At 47.3% G+C, this 22,562-nt stretch overlaps 2 protein-coding genes and 1 long non-coding RNA gene across 4 annotated transcripts; all 3 read left to right on the forward strand.

The window, feature by feature from the left end:
- The first annotated feature begins 110 nt into the window (after positions 1–110).
- GINS4 (GINS complex subunit 4) lies at positions 111–9,567 on the forward strand. 2 transcript variants are annotated; one of them, XM_083514461.1, is made up of 7 exons: positions 111–461; positions 1,159–1,245; positions 2,499–2,612; positions 3,141–3,238; positions 4,007–4,095; positions 7,564–7,654; positions 8,907–9,567. In XM_083514461.1, exons 1-7 carry the CDS (start codon positions 399–401, stop codon positions 9,001–9,003), a joined length of 639 nt encoding a protein of 212 aa, XP_083370587.1. In that variant the 5' UTR covers positions 111–398; the 3' UTR covers positions 9,004–9,567. The 2 variants fall into 2 exon arrangements, with proteins under 2 accessions (XP_083370587.1, XP_083370588.1); XM_083514462.1 differs by lacking the exon at positions 1,159–1,245 and having other exon boundaries at positions 330–461.
- Positions 9,568–12,304: 2,737 nt separating this feature from the next.
- LOC310711921 (protein phosphatase 1 regulatory subunit 3C-B-like) lies at positions 12,305–17,809 on the forward strand. The gene is made up of 3 exons (XM_083514411.1): positions 12,305–13,897; positions 15,850–17,162; positions 17,248–17,809. The coding sequence occupies exons 1-2, from the start codon at positions 13,884–13,886 to the stop codon at positions 16,751–16,753; spliced, it is 918 nt and encodes a 305-aa protein (XP_083370537.1). The 5' UTR covers positions 12,305–13,883; the 3' UTR covers positions 16,754–17,162; positions 17,248–17,809.
- A 9-nt stretch (positions 17,810–17,818) lies between these two features.
- Positions 17,819–21,703, forward strand: LOC310712008. Its single transcript, XR_014528722.1, has 2 exons — positions 17,819–18,299; positions 19,334–21,703. It is a non-coding gene; the product is annotated as an uncharacterized lncRNA (long non-coding RNA).
- The last annotated feature ends 859 nt before the right edge of the window (positions 21,704–22,562 follow it).

A 22,562-nucleotide genomic window follows, 5' to 3' on the forward strand; every position in this document is an offset into this window, starting at 1 on the left:
AACTTATTTCTCTGAGCCACACTTTCAGGTACAAATTTGTTCACCTTTTTGTTTTAATTGATAAACAATACCCAGGAAAAGAAAAAGACACGAGCACTCCCAGCTGTCATTTCTAACGCAGAAGCAACTACAGTACTTTAGAATAGGCTCAAGGGACAAGGCTGCTGCTGCTTCATTTCTTCCTGATGCCATGAAGCAAGCCATCCTCTGCCCAGGCTCTCAGCTTCTTATCTGCGGGTGAATTAATTAATTGAGTAATTCATAATATATGTGTCAACGTTTCTTCGGCGCTCGCCCGGCAGGCTCGGGGTCCCGCTGCCGGGAGGAAAGGCCGGGCGGCGCCTTGAAGAGGCCTCCTCGTCCGGGGCGGGGCGCTCCGGCTTTTCCCGCGCGGCGCCATGGCGGACTCGGGCGAGGAGGTGCTGCTGACCCCGGCGGAGCTGCTCCGGAGCCTGGAGCAGGTGGGGGAGCGCGGGCGCCTGGGTCCCGGGGGGCGGGCGGGCGGGCTGGCTTTGCCCGCGAGGGGGCTGCGGGGGCCCGGGCGCCGCCGAGGCCGCGTTCCCGTCGGGGCGGCGGGGCCTCGGCCCGAGCGGGAGTCCCCGCAGACGAGGCTGGCGACCCGCCCGGGGAGCCCCTGGCCAAGGGCGGCCTGGACTTCCGCGGCCAAGCGGGCGCCTCCGCGGGAGCCGCGAGCCCTCTGCCCTCCTCGGCTCGCCGTCCTTTCGCGAGAGCCGCTGAGTGCTGCCCAGGGGTGATGCACCCGAAACGCTCCTTGCTTGTATGCTGCTAAAGCAACAAAACCCACAAAGTGGTTTAGATAAAACCAGGTCCGTGAGCTTATATATTATATGTTACTTGTTATTTGCTAAAGTTCTATATCCAGAGACCTCAGGGTGGTTCACAGCTCAAAAACACAAGATAAAACCCCAAAAGACAGAAGGAGAAACAAGAACAAAAGCAGAGGAAGCCAATGACATCCCCAGCCTCTCCCACAAATCCATTGAAAAGCAGGACTTAAATTTGCATCTGTGTGCATAGATAACCATATGCAAATTTGCGCCCCAGTCTTGTAAGGACCTTGAACTCAGGGTGTTCTAAAGGAGGCTGGGAAAATTGGTACCACCACCGCAATGCCCATTGGCTGTTTCTGCTCTCCAGGCCTGGATGAATGAGAAGTTTTCCCCTGAGCTGCTGGAGAGCAAGTCAGAAGTGGTGGACTGTGTGGTCGAGCAACTGGAGCACATGGTAATATGTGGGGCGGATGGGAGGGACCTTAACTCTGTTTGTTTGGAAAAAGCCATGCCCAGATGAACGCTTAAGGCAGGCGTGGCTAACCCTTTGAGGGCCGAGGCCACATGGACCCGCAGGCCTTCTGGGGGCCACATGTAAAATTGACTTTGGTCAATCTAAAAGACACCCCATTACATTGTGGCGAAAGGCTGTAGCCCTAAGGCAGAGCATCTTCTTTGCATGCAGAGTCTGGTCCCAGGTTCGGTCCTCAAAGGCATCACAGGTAGGACTGGAGATATTCCCTGTCTGAAACCCTGGAGAGCCATTGTCAGTCACTGGACACAATACAGAACAAGGCAGTATGCATCAATGGTTTGAGTCTGTATAAGGCCGGTAAATTCCTTTGGCATTGCAGAATCAGAGCAGGAGGCATGGGATTGGTCAGCAAAAAAAAGGGGGGCCCTTTAAAATGGACAGATATTGGGGGGCTACAATGACCTTTTGGTGGGCATCGGGTTCCTGTATAAAGAAATAATTTACTTTATGCATAGAGAGAGATGTATGTGTCAGGCTTGCCTAAGTTTTTCAAACGGGAAAGTTAGGTGGGTGGGTGGGTGTACAGCACCAGAAACATTTCTCGTCATAGTGAGGAACCTATGGAAGCAATCGGGTTTGTTTGTTTTTTTAAAAAAGTAATTGCAGGCGGCGACAATTTTGCATGCATCCAGTTGGCACACAACTGCCAGCATGTGGGTAGAAGAGGGCAGAACAGGGGCAAGGTGAGTGGCCAATTGCATACTCCGCCGACGCACAGGGGGCCAGGAACGGTGGCCGCCTGTATTACTTTTTTAAAAAAATTGCACGGGGTCAGCACAAAATTTCTATGGCCTCACAGTGGGAAGGCCCATAAGAGCTATTTTTAAAAAATCTTTTTGTAATTGACGCATTACAGGAGGTCTCATGGGGGCCAGTACATAACCTTAGAGGGACTGTACATGACCTTCAGGCTATGGGTTAGCTGCCCTTCCTTAAGGGTGTATGTCTTGATTCACTATCCCCATGTTAGGGAGTCTGTGTCTTACTTTGAAGGAGGCACACTGCATCACACTGTGGTGTGACCAAGGAATGGGGACAGCTGGAGGCTGGACATCAATTTCTCCCCCTGCGTCCTTCCATGTGAGCGAATGTCGCAGCTGCGCAGACGAAAGGGTTTGGCCGACTGTGCCTTCTTCCTCGGTGCAGAACTTCTGATTTTGTGTGTGTGACAGGAGGCGAATCTGAAACGGGCCGAGAGAGGTGATCTCAAGGTCAGCATTCACCGCATGGAGGTCGAGAGGATCCGTTACATCCTCAGCAGCTACCTGCGCTGCCGCCTACGGAAGGTAAGGGCCAGCAGCGTTTTGCTTAGAGGTGCTGCTCTCCGCTCTAAATAGGTGAGTCGCTGTGAGCATGATTTCCATGCAGAGGTCACATGTCACATCAACTTTCTTTGTGTGTCTTCTGCTACCTGTTGTACAGCTTAGTAAGGTAGAGAATGATCTCCCATATTTTCAGCCAGAATTGGCAAGTGCTTCCAGCCTCCCTTCTCTCTAGAGAGAGACAGACAGAGGGAGTGTGCAGGGAGGCTAAAGGGCTGTGGAGGGCTAGCCTTGGTAACCTCTGATCAACTGCTGCAATATGTTATGGACGGGATAGCCTTTGAAGAATATTTGGAAACTTTTGCTGGTCCTCAGAAGAGGAATCGTGTGTGTGTACAGCAGCAGCAATAAAATGAGGGGCAGAGCTCATGGGCAGAGAGTAGGCCTTGCTTGCAAGAGGTCCCAGGTTCCTTCTCTATTATTGCCATGTCCAAGTCTGTTGCAGCATGTAGCCCGCTTAGCAATTCTTACGCCATTTATTTCCGCTTGCAGATTGAGAAATACTTTCCCCATGTCCTGGAGAAGGAGAAGACTCGGGCAGAGGGGGAGCCAGCCCTCCTATCACCGGAAGAGTTTGCCTTTGCCAAAGAGTGAGTGAGTGCGCCATGGGGAGGCAGGAAGGTGAAAGCAACGGGTGGCTCTCGCCCCTCATTTCTGTGTTCTTAATTTCAGTTGCATTGTGCATCTTCCAGGTGGCCTGGACTAGCTGCCAAAAATTTAACATACAGACACAAAACTAGGGTTGCCAACTGATCAGAAAGAAAGGCTGGCCGGCTCCTGTGCCTTTAACAACAGCATGCTCTATAGTGGCAGGGGGAGGGGGCCACATTCCCTCAGGGATGACCTTCCAGTGGTGGGCTGTACCAGCAACAAATGTTGCTGGTACAGCCCACAGCTCATGTGAATACCATTGGCAGAATCCAACCGTACAAAAGCCAAAGCTTTCTACACACCCCATACCCATGTCTCTCAGTCCAGGTACGCATTGCCCCAGATCCAGCCAGGTAAAAGCATCTGAGGATGCCATGGTGGCTGGTAAGAGTTGGGACTGGCCTGACGGCGGATGGGGCCAGCTAATTCTCACTTGGTCCCCAGACTCCTCCCTGCTGAGTTCTATACCCCCCCTTTGCACCACACCTTTAAGCTGCTGCAATGCCTCTTTTAAACAGTCATGGCTTCCCCCAAGCCATAGGTTAAAGGAGCTGAGAGTTGTTTGGAGATTCCCTCCCCTCACAGAGTTTGGGAGGGGCAGAAGGAGGAGACCCCCTGCTTCTTGGCTGCTCCATGTTCTTGGGATGGCTGCATGCTTGTGCCGCTCTGACGCTTCTCCCTTTCCCACGACTGTGACTTTCTTGCAGGTACATGGCAAACATCGAGGCTCATCTCAGAAATGTGGCCTTGAAGCACATGCCTCCCAACCTGCAGAAGGTGGAACTCCTGAAGTCTGGTAAGCAAGGATGGACTTGGCAGTGGGCCATCCAAATACTCCCCACCACGTGGCTTTGCAGAAGTTAAGAGGCAGGTCCTTGTTCCAAGGGGCTTACAGGGTTGGCAACGTGTGGGGCTCCAGGTCCCACCATCACTGACCACTGGCCAAGCTGGACTGGGTGGGTGGGGAGTTGGGGATCAGAGCAACGTCTGGAAGTTACCACATGGTCTCCATGCGGTCCTTTATGTACCTTTGCTTTTTCATACCATAAATATACATGCCATCCAAATCTGTTATCTTGCCCTAAGTCTAAAATACCTGCATTTTTCAAAATTATCCATTCCTGAACCAACAGATACAGGACGCTTCATAATATAATTTTAAATCTGGCAGGGCAAAGCCCAGTCTTTCCTTAGTGTCTCTTAACAGTTTATATTTTTTCCTTGGTTTCTTCCCCTGCCATATAAATCTGGAAAGATCTTTTTGCCATTCCTTGAAGTGTCCTGCACCGCTGATCGCAGGTATTGGATGAAATAGAAATAACATTCTTGACAAAACATTCATTTTTATCAGTGATATTCTTCCCCAAAAAGATAAATGCATCCTTCCCCAAATCTCTAGGTTCCTCTTTATTTCTTTCCAAATATTTACACAGTTGTATTTATATATATTTATATTCTTCGCTGTATACCATACACTTAAATACTTAGCTTTTTTAGCTATATTTAAATCCGTAGTTTGTTGTAAGTCCTTTTTATATTGCCCTGTCATGTTTTTCACCAAGAGCTTATTTTTATTTAATTTGAAACCTGATACCTGATCAAATTCCAGGATCTTCTCCAAAACCTTTGGTATACTGCTCTTGGGATCTTCTACACTACAGTAATCACAAGGTCGTCTGCAAAAGCTTTTAGTTTATATGCTCTTCTTCCTACCTCTTATTGTCTCATCAAATCTTAGGTTTCTCACCAGGGTTTCTAACACTAAAATAAACAATAACGGTGACAGGGGACACCCTTACTTGTCCCCTTTGTTATTTTGCATTTTTCAGTTATCACATTATTCACAATCAGCATAGCCTGTTGATCTGAGTAAATTGCTTCAATACCTCTGCTGAATGTCTCCCCAAAGTTTATCATTTCTATTTTCTTCTTAAAAGTCCATGAAATATTATCAAAGGCCTTCTCTGCATCTATAAACATTAATGCTACTTGTTTTTCATTCCTGCCCTCCAGATATTCTATAATGTCAATTATATTCCTTATGTTGTCCTTCATCTGGCGGCCTGGTAAGAAACCGGCCTGATCAATATGAATTAAATCCATTAACCCTTTTCATTCAGTTTGCAAGTATATTGGCAAATAATTTGTAATCATTATTTAATCGAGAAATTGGCCTGTAATTTTTGACTAAAAGTACATCCGTATCGTGCATTGGAATCAAAGTAATACAGTAGTATCTCGGGTTAAGAACTTAATTCGTTCCGGAGGTCCGTTTTTAACCTGAAACTGTTCTTAACCTGAGGTACCACTTTAGCTAATGGGGCTTCCCGTTGCCGCGCAATTTCTGTTCTCATCCTGAAGCAAAGTTCTTAACCCAAGGTACTATTTCTGGGTTAGCGGAGTTTGTAACCTGAAGCATCTGTAACCCGAGGTACCACTGTATAGGCCTCTTTCCAAGACTCTGGTACTTTCCCAATATTTAAAATCTCATTCATCACATCTGCAAGCAGTTGTACCAGAAGGTCTTGTAATTTTTTTATAATACTTTGCTGACAATCCGTCTGGTCCTAGCATTTTACCTATTTTAGCTTATTTAACTGCATCTTGCACCTCCGGCACCATTACTGGCACGTTTTAAAAAATCATTTTTTTCTTTTGCAGTTTTTGGTAATTTATTTTGATTAAATATTCTTCAATTTTCTCTTTATTTTCAGTACCTGCTCTGTATAGATCTGTATAATACCTTACAAATTGCAATCTTATCTTTCAGATTGTCTGTTACTTTCCCCTCTATATTTAATTTGTTTATTAAATTTGCGCCCTGTTTTTACCTTAACTGCCATGCCAGTAACTTACCTGGCTTGTTGCCATATTCAAAATTTTTCTGTTTCATCCTTTTTATTTTCTATTCTATCTCCTGATTATTATCATTGAATATTGTAATGTTTTTATTATTTGTTTTATTGATTCTTTCCCAGTTTTTTTAACCGTTTCTTATTTTTTTTAACCGTAATCTTATTTTCAATTCTTCCAGTATTTCCCTTCTCTAATCTTTTTCTGGTAGGCATTTTGTTGGATAAAATAGCCTCTCATTACAGCTTTATTGGCATCCCAGACCATGTTTATATCTGTTTCTTGATTTAAATTTAATTCAGAATAATCCCTCAGGACTTTTTCTGCTTTTTGTAAAACATTTTGATTATCTAAAAGTCCTTCATTTAATCTCCATCTAAACAGGCAATCTTTTTCTCCTTTTAACTCGAGTATTATTGAATTATGGTCTGAAAGTGTTCTTGGTTGTATCTCTATTTTTTTGGTTTGTATTGATAATTCTCTAGAGAGCCATACTGAGTCAATTCTTCCGCTAGACTAATACAGTTCTGAGAAAAATGTAAATTCTCTCTCCAGTGGGTGTTTAAATCTCCAAATACCAATCAACTTAAAGTTATCCACTATTTTAAAGAAAGTTAAAATTCCTTAAAAAAATTGATTGGGTTATACATTTTTAAACATCAAAATGTCACATTATATAACAATAATATCATTCCACAGTTTCCCCCTCCACCCATACGACTTCTCTCAACTTCCTCTCCTGGTTTATTTTAACGTAATATCTTCTCCTGCTTCTTCTACTCTTTTCTCAAATTTTTGGTATCTTTAAATCATATTCTTATTGTTCTGTTCTCATATCAACGTCATATTTATACTTTTGAATCTGCCATTCTGATTTATGTTATAATTTTATTATTTCTAATTATTGAATTATGAATCTTGTTGCTTTTGTATCTCTTATTTTTCACCTGTATCCTAGGGAGTTTCCTCCCCTTCTCCTGTCAAGGGCTCCGCTTCTCCTAGTTGTTTTTTAGACTTTCTCCAGAATTTCTCCACTTCCGATGTATCTCTGCACCTTTGTTTCTTACCTTTATACGTAAAAGATACCCCTTCCGGGAATTCCCATCTATTTGGGATGTGATTACTTTTCAAAGCATCTGTCAGGAATTTATAAGGCTTTTGGATATAAGGCTTTTTGGTTGCACTGTAAAGCAATGCATCAAGATCTGCCCCAATATTCCGTCATTCTGATACTCCGTTTCCCAGTCCCCGCTCTGGATGGTGCTGTACTTGTTAGTCACGCTCCTTGAAGTCTCCAGAGAAGTCAATCTGTCTCACTCCCAGATGATGGGGTGACAGTCTCCCCTTGGAGGAGTGCTTTGCAGACAATTTTGATGGAGAAGCCTTTCCCTCTCTGTGTGTTTCCTTACAGTACCCAAACCAAATCTGGATTCCTTCGTATTCCTGCGGGTGAAAGAGAGACAGGAGAATATCCTGGTGGAACCAGAGACTGATGAGCAGAGGTAGGAAAGACACTCCCAAGAATGGAGCTTGCTGAGCTTATCAGTACCCCAAAAAGGAAGGGATGAGCCCAAACACCAGCATCCAAACGATCTCCCCAGAGAAGTCCCCTCCACCAGCCTTTCCCATCCTGGTGCTTTCCAGATGTTTAAGGCAGCTCCTGTCCACCCCAGCAGGACAAACTCCTGTTCAAGCCGTTGTTCCCAAGGAGCCTCCAACAAGGTGCACGACTTCTGAAAAAGAGAAGCCTTTGCACCTGCTTGCTGGGTGTGTCTCTTTGCTTCCTTGCGGCTGATATTCGGCATGTCCCTTTGCCTTTTTGAAACCTCTAGCGGCTTACACAACAGGCAGGATTGTAGCGACTTCTTGGGCTTTGTGCACTGAGGCTGAGCTAAACCACTAAAGGTGCTTGGTTGGCTTCCACCAGCTGCTGTCTTAAATGTTGTTTTCTAAACAAGGATGGCTGTTTATGTTTCAGGGTTTTGTTATAGTTGATTTGAGAATTGCAAACTGCTTTGTATGTCCATGGACAGAAAAGCAGGGTAAAAACAACAGATCGTCAGCTTTCTCAGGAGCAGCCCAGTAGGGTTTGGCCGTTGCTCCCGTTTCCTTCGTTACACAGCAAATAGTGAAAATGTGGAACTTGCTGCTGCAATATGAAGCAAGGGCCACAAACCTGGATGGCTTTGAAAATGAATGAGCCTTATTCTGTATTCACCCATCTCTCAAGGGCTTCTGGCCACAGCGGCTGTCTCTGTTTTTCCTCCACTGCCAGGGGCCGTATGTATCTGAATGCCAATGGAAATGGATTTCTTTAAATATGTCGTGGGTGTCAAGCCTGATTTGTGAGGCTTCCAGCCCTTCTGCTTGGAAAGGCTTGACGGTTTTTGAGAGAGGCTGGGGAACCGGTGGCTCTCTGGATGTTGGCCTACAGTTCCCACCTTCTCCCTGGCCAGGCTTACAGGATGGCAGTTGGAGGCCAACAATATACAGAGCGACATGGGTTCTCCACCCTGTTGTAAGTGTGTGTAAATATTTGCAGATCTTTGACATTTGAAAATGTATTTTCACAGTGACCTCAGAGAGAGAGGAGATGGAAATTAGTGCCCTAGTTGAGTTTAATAAATTCCTAGTAACTAGCATGCAAATCAATCCAACATATCTCTAATTAGGAAGAAATTCCTACTATGCTCAAAAGTAAGTGTACATAGGATTGCAACCTTACCTAACCTTATTATGGTCTGTCTCTTTCAGAGAATATGTGATTGACCTGGATGAAGACTCTCAGCATCTGATCAGATACCAAACCATTGCTCCCCTGGTGGCTTCTGGGGCAGTTCAGCTCATCTAAGCAGCATGCAGATGCTTGGACATATCCTTGCAAATGCTGAAGCGAATATTTATCCCACATCAAAAGGACTGCCTGGTGACCATCTCTGTCTAGTTCCTGGTAATTCACCTGCCTTGGCTTGCTGGCATCTGGACGACTCTTGATAAAGCTAAAATAGCAACTTGAGATCATGTCAGAGGGAATGTCCCCAGCAGACAGGAAAGAAGGGCTGTTATCCCTGGAAAGAGGATTTTGGAGGTGGGGAAGCTTGACTTCCTAGGCGGTCTGGCTTCAAAAAGAGGCACAGCTGCTGTTCTGTTGCATCTCCAGAAGATGGCAATGTTTCACTGGATCTGTTCTGGGCATTGCTGCCCAGTTCCTGCAGAAGCTGAGAGAACTGTGCCTGCCAAGTGTGCCTGGAAGGAAGGTGTGCCTCCTCCAAGGCGATGACTGGGCCCAGCATCCCTTCCTTTTCAGCTTGACTTCTGCAGTAGCTCCCTGGGTGACGTCAGAAAACACCAGTCGCTTCTTGCAGGGCCAGAAACAACTTTTGAGGACATTAAAGCAGAGCAGCTTGTTCCAGGAGGGTCCATTGTTTCCACCTCTTTCAAGGGTGTTCTCCCTCCATCCCTAACCTGCCCTCGCACTGGGTGCTGGGAAGGGCCATAGGTCAGGGGCAGAGTAGTTGCTTGGCACACAGAGGTCCTGGAAGCAGATTCCTGGTTGGGGAGGTGTCCGCAGGGGCGTTGTTCTTGCCCTCCGTTCAGTGCCTGCCCTCTTTCTAAGCCACTTGGTTCCAGTCAGTGGAGGCAATACTGAGCTAGATCAATGGTCTTTTTGTGTTCTCATTTTGTATTTTTATCTTGTGAAGTGTCCTGTGATCTTTGGATAAGGGATGGTATATATACAAATTTAATTAATGATAATAATACTTACCTGATTGTAGGAACATAGGAAGGTGCCTTACTCAGTCCATCTACCTCAGTATTGTCTACACTGACTGGCAGCAGCTTTCTTGGGTTTCAGAATTTAAACTGTGACAAAGTAGGTGCCACACTGCTCAGCTGTGGGTCCTTCCCACAAAACACCTTCGGGTGCCCTTGCTTCTGATGTTGCCGTGGGGTCAAGTGAGGACGCAGCAAGAAGTTCGAGGCAGCGGAAGCCTTTGGGCAATTGGCTTCCTTGGTGGTCGGCCTGGTTAGCGTGTGGGGAAGGAATGGCCGCTGCAAAGGGGACAGTGCAGGGAATTCTGCGGAGTGGTTTCCCCTGGACTTTCACGGGGCATCGGGAATCCCTCTGACCCAGCGTTTGCCAGTCACTGTCCAGGTGGACACTTGGGAGAGGGCGGCGCATGGCCAGCCGCTGTTTTTAGCAGCTTTGTCTCCTTTGTTCACGTCAAGGCTGCTTGCCTGGAGGATTAGCCAGGAGCACGAGGCTAATTAGAGGAAGTGGGGGCCTTGCTCTTCCAGTCCAAGGTCTGCTGGAGGCCAGCAAAGTCCCTGGAGGCCAGCAAGTGACCTTCCACAGAGTCGGGGCACTGGCTCATCTAGATCAATATTGTTTGCACTGTCTGGCATTTTGAATGTGGGACTCCCAGCTCTGCTTGAAGTGGCTACGAATGGAGCCCAGGACCTGCATCCAAGACATGAGCTCTACCACAGAAGTAGGGCCCTTTCTCGAAAAACAGCTGATTTGCTGTTGCACGTTCAAGGTGCCACTATTAGTATATGCAGCCCTTAACAAGTTGGCACTGGTTCGCCTGCATGATCTCCTTACCCCACAGAACACCCCCTTGACCACTTGGATCTGCAGCCCTGACACTGTTACAGCAGCCCAAATACCCCTTTGGCATTTGTAAGAAAGATCTCTTTTCGTGTGGCAGCACCCGCACTCCAGAATGCCCTGCTATTGACACCAGGACAGCACCGCCGGTCTAAAACTTTTTGGCACCTGCCAGTAACAACTTTGTTCAGACAAGCCTGCCCAGGCATGCAGAATGCCACTATGGTTTTTTGTTTTTTGAGTTTTTAGCTTATCGTTGATTTTAATATTATATATATTAAATACAGTGGAACCTCGAGTTGCGGACATAATCCGTCCCGGAGGCACGTCCGCAACTCAAAGCGTTCGCATCCAGAAGCGCTGCGCGATTTAGCGTTTATGCGCATGCAGAAGCAGCAAAACCCGGAAGTAACTGTTCCGGTACTTCTGGGTTGCCGCGGGATGCATCTTGAAAAGACGTAACCTGAAGCAGATCCAACATGAGGTATGACTGTATAATATTACATACATTAAGTAGGAGTTGCTGTAGGGAGGCATAGAAGGTGCCATCAGACGTCCCCATCTGAGGGACTCTGCTCCCAAAGATGTCCCACAAAGCAGCAGAGGTTTCGGCCCAGAGTTTTCCTTCCAGATTATTATTCTTATTATTTCATTTCTATACCACTTTATGTTTTTAAGAAAAATCTCAAAGTGGTTTACAGCATATTAAACATCAATAAAACAATGCATAATCAAATATTTCTGAAGAAAGTCAAATATAAAGCACACAGTCAAAGCAACACAATTAACAGGAAACCAATATACCATCTCAAAGATTTCAAAATAAAACATTACAAAGCAGGTCAACTAAAGAATACATATTTAACACAAAGTTAACAAAAAACAAAACCTTAACCATTTCAAAAGAAAACATTGCTAAGTGAAGTCAAATATAAAATGCACATTTAAAACAGCATAGTTAACAAGAGAATAAAATATTATAAGCATGACACGGCTGTTTGGCAGGCACAAAAAGATGGGGCAAAAGAATCCAATAAGTGGGATTTGTTGCCAGGCATAGTGATGTTCCTCCGGCCTCATGAGGAGCCTCTTCAGTGGGGCTGGTGAGTCTGGGCCCCACCCCCAGGCCAGGTGGAAAGGGCCTTGCAGGGAGCAGCCTTCACCACTCACAGCTGGGCGATGGGATGAGCTCCATCTGCCCTTCACTTCCCTCTGCAGCACTTGCAAAAACTGCCTTCTTGCCTGTTGGACCCACTTGTGGGTGGAATCTGCACATATAAAAACATTATGAAAATGCTTTTTTTTAAAAGCATTTTTGAAAATACATTGAATTTTCTGTAAGGCTCACTATCGCCATCTAGTGTCTCATAGTATATTGCACTTAAAACGTTTTGTTTGCAGCTGTATAGCTGAGTCCTTGGTCTCATCTGCTCAATCCCATCAGATCCCCTCACCTGGTTTAGCCAGGCAGTCCAAGCCATACCCAGCTGTGGCTGCTGTCCCCTTCTGACACGACAGCTTCTAGGAGCCACAGGTGAGAGCTAAGTGCAGGGTGGGAACCAAAGGTGGGCAAACTACTGCTGAAGTAGCAGGATGTGTCCCCCACCAGAAATACTACCCCTCTGCTAACACCCTGTACATCCCAAGCAGTATATAAAATTCCCTAAACAAAGGTGTCCCCCTCTTTTCCAGGCTTTGGCAATGCAATGCTTCATACTAAGGGGGTGGGGGCCTGGGCCCCAAATGCAGCCCTCCAGGGGGTCTGCCTGGCCCTCAAGACAGTCCCCAGGCCATGCCTCACTCTAGCCCTGCTCCACACCCTCAAAGGCCTTTGCCCAGCTGATAAGTGTCCTTGAACTGCCACTTTCCTGCCAGGATGGAGAAATGGGCATTGGTGCCACAAACCTCATTTCTGCACAGCTGGTATGTCTGCTGCAGCAAGGTGGGAGCTTACACCTGTTGGCATGGGGCCGCAGGAGGTTGCCTATGGGCAAATAGACTCCCTGGCCTGATAAAGGTTCCCTGACCCTGTGACTCAGTTTCCAAATAAGGTTGCCACTTTTTTGCATGTGAGGCAAAGGGTGGAGGAAAACTTTGCAGGTGAATTCTGAGCTTGCACCCCTCTGTGGCTCTTTGCAGCCGTTGCCTTAAAGTTCACACCCCCCCCCCTCCAGATCTTTTAAACAGCCCAGCCTCCATCTGGCCCACAACTTCCTACACTTATCACCGCAAAGCAAACTGCTGGCCATGGGCTGCCTCCTGCTACTTAATTTCATATGAAAATATAAAGCACACAAAAGGCCATGCCCTGTTTTTGCACTGTCTCCCATTTTACAGCTAGGGGAAACTGAGGTGGAAAGGGAGCTGTTTGTTGTGTTTATCACATTTACACCCCAGCTTTTTCTCCAGGGTGGCATACCCTGTTCTCTTTGTTTAATCCCCACTGCAATCCAGTGAGGCAGGTTAGACTGAGAGGCAGTGACTGGCCAGAGGTGACCTTTGTGGCCAAGAGTGGGGATCTGAGCCCTGATCTCCCAGGTCCTACTCTGACGCTCTAGTCTAATCCAACTGGCATCCCCTGCAGATTCTGGCCCGCGGACGCTTTTGCCATAATAAACTTGCTTGTATTTGTGGCACTACTCCTTGGCTAGCTGTCCGTCTGTTTTTTTGCTGCGAAACCAGCCTGCCCCTTTGGAAATGTATTGGTGAGTGAGAACCATTGCCTTCGGGAGCAGAGCCTCTCCCAGCCCACGATTTGGAGCCTTAGCTGCAAGTTCCTCGCTGCTTATGGAAATGCACTCTGCACGTGCTCTGGGGTTTGCTTTTGCATGCAAACCACGTTGTGGGTCGTCTGTTACCTGTCTGGTTGGTTGTAAGCCGCTTTGGGTTGCGCTGGGCAATGCTCACAAGGGGCCTCCGCTGCTCCTCCTCCCCGCCCAGCCAGGCGCACGTGGCAGAGTTGGGTCAGGTAGAGGGGCGTGGCCAGAGCGGTGGGGGCGTGGTCACGCAGGCATCGGCTCCTCCTCCCTTTCCAGCGTCTTCATTCATTCATTTCTTTCTTCCTTCATTTCGGGAGCGCCTCGAGCCCACGACCCGGGACCGTGGCTGTAGGCGGCGCGATGAGCTGCGGAGAGTGAGTGTCGTGGGAACGGGACACGCGCGCAAAGGAAGGGGGAAAGGGGAGCAGTCTGGGGCGCGCCGCTTTTTCAGGCGCTGCTGCCTCCCCTTGAGCTCTGCCCATAACTGGGTTCCCATGGAGGCAACTTTTCCCTTCCTAACGCTGCGACCCCAGGGATGCGCTTCGAGGGGGATGCCTGCTTGGCAGCAGGCGGAAAGGCTCCAGTTCAGATCCTGGCAGCTCCCGTTAGGTCTGGAACCGAGCCCTGGAGTGGAGAGGGAAGCCTTTCTGGGAGACGCCTCTGGGCTGACCCAGGGGGGTGGGATATAAATAAATGTAGTACTACTAACTATCCTAATAACAGTCTGAAACATCTGGTGAAGGCTGGAACTGAGGCTGCTGAGCCAGATTGGCTACACTGATATTAATAGCACTTTGTGGTATAAATCGAATTAACTGAATAAATTAAGTAATCATCTCAGTATAAGGCAGCTTCCTCTGGGTCACGGGACTGTCTTTCTATTTCAGTGTAAATTGGGGGTTGAGCCGGCAAGAGGGGAGAATGGGCAACGCTCAAATGCTGGAGGCGTGTTGGAGGGACCCCCGCCAGGTTTTCTTGGTAAAGCCACTCTTAGGAAGAGCCCTGTTGCTTTCGGAGGTGAAAATGTTGCCGGTCTGACCATCCAGGTCGGGAGCTGAATTCAATAAAAAAGCATTTGCTCCTTATAAGGGGAGGAGGTGGTAGGATTGGTGATGGGGTCACCAACTTCTCCATGGAACATTGCACCCTGTGTCTTTTAAGGGGACTTGCAGTGTAGATTTTAGCAGGGAGTCAAGCTTATCTCTGTGCTGCAAAGAGCCTCTTCTGAGTTCTGGGCATCAAGAATCTGCTAAAGGCACAAGAGAAGTAGCCCTTTGAAGACAGATAGCACTGGGTTTCCCTTATTTGGCTGCATGCACACCATAAAGTTGCACACCCACCCCAAACAATCCTGGGAACTGTGTTTGTTGAGGGTGCTGGGAATTATAGCTCTGTGGAAGGTAAGCTACAGTTATCAGGATTTGAGTGTGGGTGTGCTTTAAACAGGTGTTGTGTATGCAGCCTTAGAAACTGACCATTGATTTTGTTGTGATCTTTAGCCATGGTGCAAGTAGGCTTAACTTTATCGCCTGCAGTCACACTGGTGCCTTGGTGTGATCCCTGCTGGCAAAACCCAGGTTCAAATCCCCGCTCCCTGGTTGGCCTTGGGCTGGCATCTATCACATAGATAAAACAGTGTGAGGCAGCCCTGATCTTCTGGGACGAAACACAGGGATATAGCCAAAATAGGAAAGTATCTGAGTGGTTGAGTGCCAGCTTGACATGCCAAAGATTCCAGGTTCAATCCTTGACATCTCCACCTAAAAAAATCTAACATGGGTAACTTCCTACTGAAAACCTGTAACTTTACATACCACAAATATCCAGAGGGTTGTTGTTGTTTGTTGTCCTTTTGTTCTGCTGTAGTACAAGAGTGCCCTTCCAGACAACTAGAATGTGATAACACTGCGGAAGAATTGCAGAACAGATAATAAAGCTGAATGATGTGTGGACAGTACAGTATAAATCCACCATTGATGTGCTATTATTGCATCAGTGGCATCTTGCAGAAGAAAGCTGCAAATCAACAGCAACAAATGTCTGGAAGGGGCCCTGAGTGGTTGCAAACTTGCCTTTCTGCTATTTTGGTACTTGTATATCTGCCTGAAGGCTTTTGTGTGCATGCACCAGCCTCCAATCACAGGTATTGGGAGTGAAATGGATGCTCACATTCTCTACTACATCATCTGTGTGGAGTTATCCGCCCCGAATATGTATATTAATAATCTCTATGTTGAGGGGGAATAAGTCACGCCAAGACTTGTGCTGTCTCTGATCCTGGCTAGGTGCTTCCACGTGAGTCCCTAACTCCCTCTCCGGCTTCCAGCCTTTTCCAGGTCTTCAGCACGCGGGCGATGGTGCCCAGAGCCACCTCCGTTGATCAGGCCATGAGGCTTTGCCTGAGCCACACCCCTCCCATTCGCAAGCTGCTGGATTCCTACGAGGAGCTGCGGGAGGGTCTTGGGCACCAGCCTTTGCGCCCTTGCCTGAACAACTGCCTGGAAGGCGAGAGGCGAGACGCCTTCAAGGGTTGCCGTGGTAAGAAAAAGAAGAAGGTGGTCTTTGCCGACATGAAGGGCTTTTCACTCACGGCTGTCCGGATCTTCTCCAAGATTGAGGAGGACCTGTGTGATTTGCACCAAGCTCTGTCTCACCTGACCAACTTCCGGAACAAGCTACGTGGCTCCCGTCCTGAGACAAAAAAATACATGCTGGATTTTCCCCAACCTTCTGCTGATTATTTAGCCTTTCGCAACCGCTTGCAAAGCAGCTGTGTGTCTCTGGAGAACTGTGTGATCCAGGAGAAGTCCCTTTCAGGGACCATCAAAGTCAGAAACATCAGCTTTGAGAAGAAAGTGTACATCCGCATCACCTTTGATTCATGGAGGAGCTTCCGCGATGTCTGTTGCCAGTACATGCCCAACACATACGGCCTCACCGACACGGATGTCTTCTCCTTTGAGGTGGCCCTACCAAAGGCACCAGCTCCTTGCGGGAATATTGAGTTCTGTGTTTCCTTCCACTGTGGCCAGAAAGTCTATTGGGACAACAACCACGGGAAGAATTACAGAATCCGCCCCGTAATGGGTCCTTCCCCTCCCAATGCACTCTCCCGTCTGGCAAAGGGCACCTTCACAGCTGGCGAGCCCCTGGGCACCTCTCGTGCTGCCGCTCTGGTCCTCTCTCACTTGCACACCTGGAGGCGCTCCGATGACCAAGCCTACTGGTAGGGATGCTTTGAATTGAGCTCTCTCGGCTGAGCTCCAGATCATGACTCTGACCCATTTCTCTCCTGGCGGCTCTTGCAAAGACTGTTCTGTGGCCAATGCCACATGCCGAGTCTATACTTTGGCAGTGTGCAATTTGATCTTCATTTGCAACCAAGCCATAAGCTCTTGAGGTTCATGGCAGAATTGGGGTTGGCTGCACCAGAGAGACTTTGACGGCCAGAAGCTGGCCAAATTGGAGGTGCAGGTCAAGGAGAAAGCAGGCTCTCCCAATTATTCCACTGCAGATGGGAAATGGACGGTTATCTGGGAGGAGGCTTGCCTGGTTTCATCAGCATGGATTAGAAAAACTGCCTAGGACCGTCATAGCGCCATATTGGTTCTTCGCCCTGCAGGCCTTCTTAGATCAGGGGTGGGGGAGCTTTTTCCTGCACAAGGGCCTCGTTCCCTTCCAGGGAACTTTCCAGGGTCTACATGCCATTGGTGTCTGGGGCCAGAAGTGCAACAAAATGTCCCAATTTCTACATACCCTCATACAACCCCCTCTGTTGTCCATCCATTGTCATTGCTGCCCTGGGCTCCTTTGGGAGCAAGGGCGGAATGTAAATTTAATAAATTATTATTAATAATATCAAGCAAGTTCAAGGACACATTCCAGCCAGGCAACAACCCTCAAAGACGGCCAATAGTGGGTGGGGAGAGGGGCTCTGACCTGCAGAGAATCCTGAAGGTCAGAATGAGAGGCTGGGAAGGCCATGTTTTGGCCCTGGTCCAGAGATTCTTTGCCCCTGACTTCTGTCTGCCTCTCTCTCACACACACAGACAACCCTGACTCCCCATATTGCAATAAAGGTACTGACCTACCTGACCGGGTGGTTGTAAGGATTATACACCTGAAGAGCTTTGCACGTCTAATATCTCCAACCCAACATGCAGGACTGACATCAGGAGTAAATGTGCATCAGGAGTAAATGTGCATCAGGAGTAAATGTGCATAGGATCTTGTGCTGCACAATGCTGATGTAAATGTCAAATTGTTCATTAAATATTGTTCCTGTGTAGACCAGGTGTGATGGCAGCAGGTCTCTGTGTTACAACCTGTGTCTTCTGAGAAAGTGGGTGGCAGGAAAGTGGTGTAGGCAAAGGAGCAGTGGTCGAGAAAGGGGTGCTGAGCCCTTCCCCTGCTTGATGCAAGCACTGGTGCCAGCGGTCAGTACCAAGCAGGGGCCACACTGCCAATCTCAGAAGCCTCCTCCCTTGCTTCTCCTCCTTACTTTTGGTGCCTCTTTACCTACCTTAACCCAGGGAGTGAGCAGCTATGGCAGAGGGGAGGAGAAAGCATGGGAAACATCTGTGTGGCTTTGCCTTTCTCCTCCTCTCTGAGAGGTGAAGCTGACTGGATCCAGAGGGAAGGATCCCAGCTCAGTGATAACAGCATCTGCTCCAGGTTAAACCCCTGCCATACCCTGGTGCAGCTGGGAAGTGGCTCCTGCCTGCAACCCTGGGAAGCTGCTACCAGTCATTGTAGACCAGTGCTTCCCAAATGTGGGTCATAGAATCATAGAATCATAGAGTTGGAAGAGACCACAAGGGCCATCGAGTCCAACCCCCTGCCAAGCAGGAAACACCATCAGAGCACTCCTGACATATGGTTGTCAAGCCTCTGCTTAAAGACCTCCAAAGTAGGAGACTCCACCACACTCCTTGGCAGCAAATTCCACTGTCGAACAGCTCTTACTGTCAGGAAGTTCTTCCTAATGTTTAGGTGGAATCTTCTTTCTTGTAGTTTGGATCCATTGCTCCGTGTCCGCTTCTCTGGAGCAGCAGAAAACAACCTTTCTCCCTCCTCTATGTGACATCCTTTTATATATTTGAACATGGCTATCATATCACCCCTTAGCCTCCTCTTCTCCAGGCTAAACATGCCCAGCTCCCTTAGCAATTCCTCATAAGGCATCGTTTCCAGGCCTTGGACCATTTTGGTTGCCCTCCTCTGGACACGTTCCAGTTTGTCAGTGTCCTTCTTGAACTGTGGTGCCCAGAACTGGACACAGTACTCCAGGTGAGGTCTGACCAGAGCAGAATACAGTGGCACTATTACTTCCCTTGATCTAGATGCTATGCTCCTATTGATGCAGCCCAGAATTGCATTGGCTTTTTTAGCTGCCGCGTCACACTGTTGGCTCATGTCAAGTTTGTGGTCAACCAAGACTCCTAGATCCTTTTCACATGTACTGCTCTCAAGCCAGGTGTCACCCATCTTGTATTGGTGCCTCTCATTTTTTTTTGCCCAAGTGCAATACTTTACATTTCTCCCTGTTAAAATTCATCTTGTTTGTTTTGGCCCAGTTCTCTAATCTGTCAAGGTCGTTTTGAAGTGTGATCCTGTCCTCTGGGGTGTTAGCCACCCCTCCCAATTTGGTGTCATCTGCAAATTTGATCAGGATGCCCTTGAGTCCATCATCCAAGTCGTTGATAAAGATGTTGAATAAGACCGGGCCCAAGACAGAACCCTGTGGCACCCCACTAGTCACTCTTCTCCAGGATGAAGAGGAACCAGTGATGAGCACCCTTTGGGTTCAGGTCACCAGCCTGTTTTTGGACTGCAACTCCCATCATCCCTAGCTAGAAGACCATTGGTCAGGGATGATGGGAATTGTCCAAAAGCAGCTGGTGACCCAAGTTTGGGAAACACTGTATGTAGACAATAACAAGCTAGATTGACCACTGAGTTATCTATGCCCCTTCTGCAAGGAAGCCCTCGAGCAAGGCAGAAGGCAAAATCCTCTGTACCTCCTATGATCCTGTCACCTCTGCTGAACTACTCTCCTTACCTTATGGTGCCACTATTATGACCTCCCTAGTCGTGCAGCAATAAAGCTGCTAGCTAAGCAAGGTCCAGTATGGTTTTGCATTGGATGGGGGGCCATGTGTTGAGATTCTTGCATTAATGGGGTCCCTTCCAACTCTACAATTCCAGGGTTCTGACTTGTCTGTGAGGAAAAGGTACATTTGTGGCTGTTTAGTTGAGAAACAATGCAAGCAAGGGGGGACAGAGAGAGGGAGAGGGAGAGAGAGAGAGAGAGAGAGAGAGAGAGAGAGAGAGAGAGATTTAAATCTTTCATATCCCACTCTTCCAGCCCAAAAGTTCCCAGAGTGGCTCAAGGATTGTCATTTCATAGAATTGCAAAGAGTGGGTTTTCACATGGAAAGCACAGAGGCAAAAAACAACAACAAAGCACTCTGACAGGGAGCTTTAAAGCACAGACCTGTGCCTAGAAACACAGCACAAGAGAAAGTCTGAATAAGCCATCCCTCTGTGATTTGGCATTTATTTGTGGTGCTTAGAAAGAAGTCGTCCATCCCTCTCTCGCTTTACTAGAACCTGGGGTCATCCAGGCAGGCACTGTGCTAAACATGTTCTCTGTAGGTGACTGCATAAGGCAAGTTGGTGAATGCTGGCAAAAGGAACTTTCCAAAATGATGAGGCTGTTTCAGACTCTTGCTCTTTTGTGGGTCGGCTTCTCTTGTGCACCAACAAGTTCAGGTTGTGCAACTGCAGTTGAGTTGGAGTTCTTGCGCAGCAAACCCACTCCCTGCAGCCATAGATTTTTGTGCTAAGTGTTGAGGACATGCACTGGAAGGTATAGATGTGACATCTCCCCACAAACAAATCAGAAGGATTGCTCCCTAAACAGCATACATTGTACAACCTCCCCACAGATTTGTGGAAGCAAATCAGGATGAATGCTCAATAAACAGGTTGGCAGTGACCAGAGTCTCTTTCCAGATTTTGTATGCCCTTCTTAGCTCTTTCATCTTAAGCTGGCCATTAATCTGGTTCAAGAAACCTGGATTTCCTGTGCCTGCGTCATGGAACTCAAATCCTTTTCGTTCCTGTGTCCTCTGCCGCTGTGATTAGCAGGTGACATGATGGGGAAAGTGGCAAACCAGAACTGACATCTGCATTCCCCTAAGCCAAGAGAGGCCGTTTAGAAGGAAAGCCTTTCTGGCAGAGGATATTTTGTCTCTGCAGCTGCTCCTGGAAGCAAGCGTGGTCCTTTCCACAGCAGGTGGAGTTGGGACCACTGCAGTGGGCATCTACAAACAACAGCATCTGCTGCCTCCATGCCAGAGATGCTGGTGAATTGACTTGGGAGCTTACCTTCTGCATGAAAAGCAGGTCCTGTACCACTGAGCTATGCCCCTAGTTTAGAAGAACATACAGGCATTTCATGCCTTGGAAGCAGGGGCTCTACAACAGAGGTACACAGGAAAGTCGAGTCTGCACATGCTGCAGAATGAGTTGGCAGACTAAGCAGAGTCAGTTCAATGTGTTTCTTAAACTTTCCCTGTGTAAAGACAAAACAAATCAGGCCTCCCTGCAATTAGTAAAGTAGTACATCAGAGAGAGAGAGAGCACACATAATAAAAGCCACTTCTTGATGTGCTATTTTTCTACATGCAAGAAATTTTGTAACAGATGAATACATAGTACAATTTAAACTTGGCAATAACCACAGAGTAAAAGGTCTGGCCCAACCTGAGGTGGATTCTTTAACAGAAAGTCTGCCAAAGAAATAGAAAGGCAGTTTAAACAGATTTAGGAGAAAAAATTGACACCTTTTAATTTGGCATCATTGAATGTACGCAATTTGTGCTTTTTTTCTTTAAAAAATGTTTAGGGTTACTCTCATTTTGACTCAAAGCTACCAGCATGAGTTTGACCAAACTGCGGGAGGCAGTGGAAGACAGGAGTGCCTGGCGTACTCTGGTCCAGGGGGTCACGAAGAGTCGGACACGACTGAATGACTAAACAACAAAAACAACAACATTTTGACTCAAGAAAATCACCATTTTATAGTTCGAATCAGGAAAAATAAATACAGTAAATGGACAAAAGTACAAAGATTCACGAAATGTTTGGGCGTTATGCGTCCCCCTGCGTTCCCCCAGAAAAAAAGCACTGAAGCACATTATGACATATCTCAGGTAATGAGGTTTTTTCTTTTTCTTTTAAGACCACTATAGGCAGTATCTAAGTTCTAGTCAGAGTAGACCCACTAGGTTATTCATGTCTGTGGGATAAATGGATACGAAAAGGCTTAGCAGAAGCAACCATGCCTCACCTTGCTGTTGTAACTGTTTGGATTGCAAAGACAGAGGAAACTCGTGGCAATATGTAATACATTAAGTATAGAAATTGCTGAGAGTAGCCAAAAGCTATTAGAGCAAAGGTAGGCAAACTAAGGCCCGGGGGCTGGATCTGGCCCAATCGCCTTCTAAATCTGGCCTGTGGATGGTCCGGGAATCAGCATGTTTTTACATGAGTAGAATGCATCCTTTTATTTAAAATGCATCTCTGGGTTATTTGTGGGGCATAAGAATTCGTTCATTTCCCCCCCCCCAAAAAAAATATAGTCCGGGCCCCCACAAGGTCTGAGGGACAGTGGCCCGGTCCCCTGCTGAAAGTTTGCTGACCCCTGTATTAGACAGTCTGTGGGTGACTCAAAATCATGAGGAAAAATGGAAGAGAACAGTTAGAAAGGCATTGCGCATGATTAAAAGGGCTATGAATATTAGTCAAACCGCCCCTGGTGGAGCTATAGCTAATTAACATGAACATGTGATGTATGTAACAGTGGGGGTACATATCAAGGAGAAAATATGTAATAGGCGGACCGGGAAGTCTGTAAACTTCAATTTCTTAACCAATAGGAGATTGTAGAAGAGAAATTTGTACAGGCTTTAGGGTATAAAGTACTTGTGATGTAAACAGGACGGTGCCCTCCCTCTTTGCAGCATGAGCGGG

The sequence above is a fragment of the Podarcis liolepis genome (assembly GCF_965112155.1).
Source record: "Podarcis liolepis genome assembly, chromosome: 7".
Taxonomy (NCBI): Eukaryota; Metazoa; Chordata; class Lepidosauria; order Squamata; family Lacertidae; genus Podarcis; species Podarcis liolepis.

What these genes read in the sequence shown, in the direction of transcription:
- GINS4 (XM_083514461.1), top strand. Translation starts at nt 399, where the DNA reads ATGGCGGACTCGGGCGAGGAGGTGCTGCTGACCCCGGCGGAGCTGCTC. An exon ending in TCGAGCAACTGGAGCACATG is followed by an intron (nt 1,246 to 2,498) that starts GTAATATGTGGG and finishes TGTGTGTGACAG; the next exon opens with GAGGCGAATCTGAAACGGGC. An exon ending in TGCGCTGCCGCCTACGGAAG is followed by an intron (nt 2,613 to 3,140) that starts GTAAGGGCCAGC and finishes TTCCGCTTGCAG; the next exon opens with ATTGAGAAATACTTTCCCCA.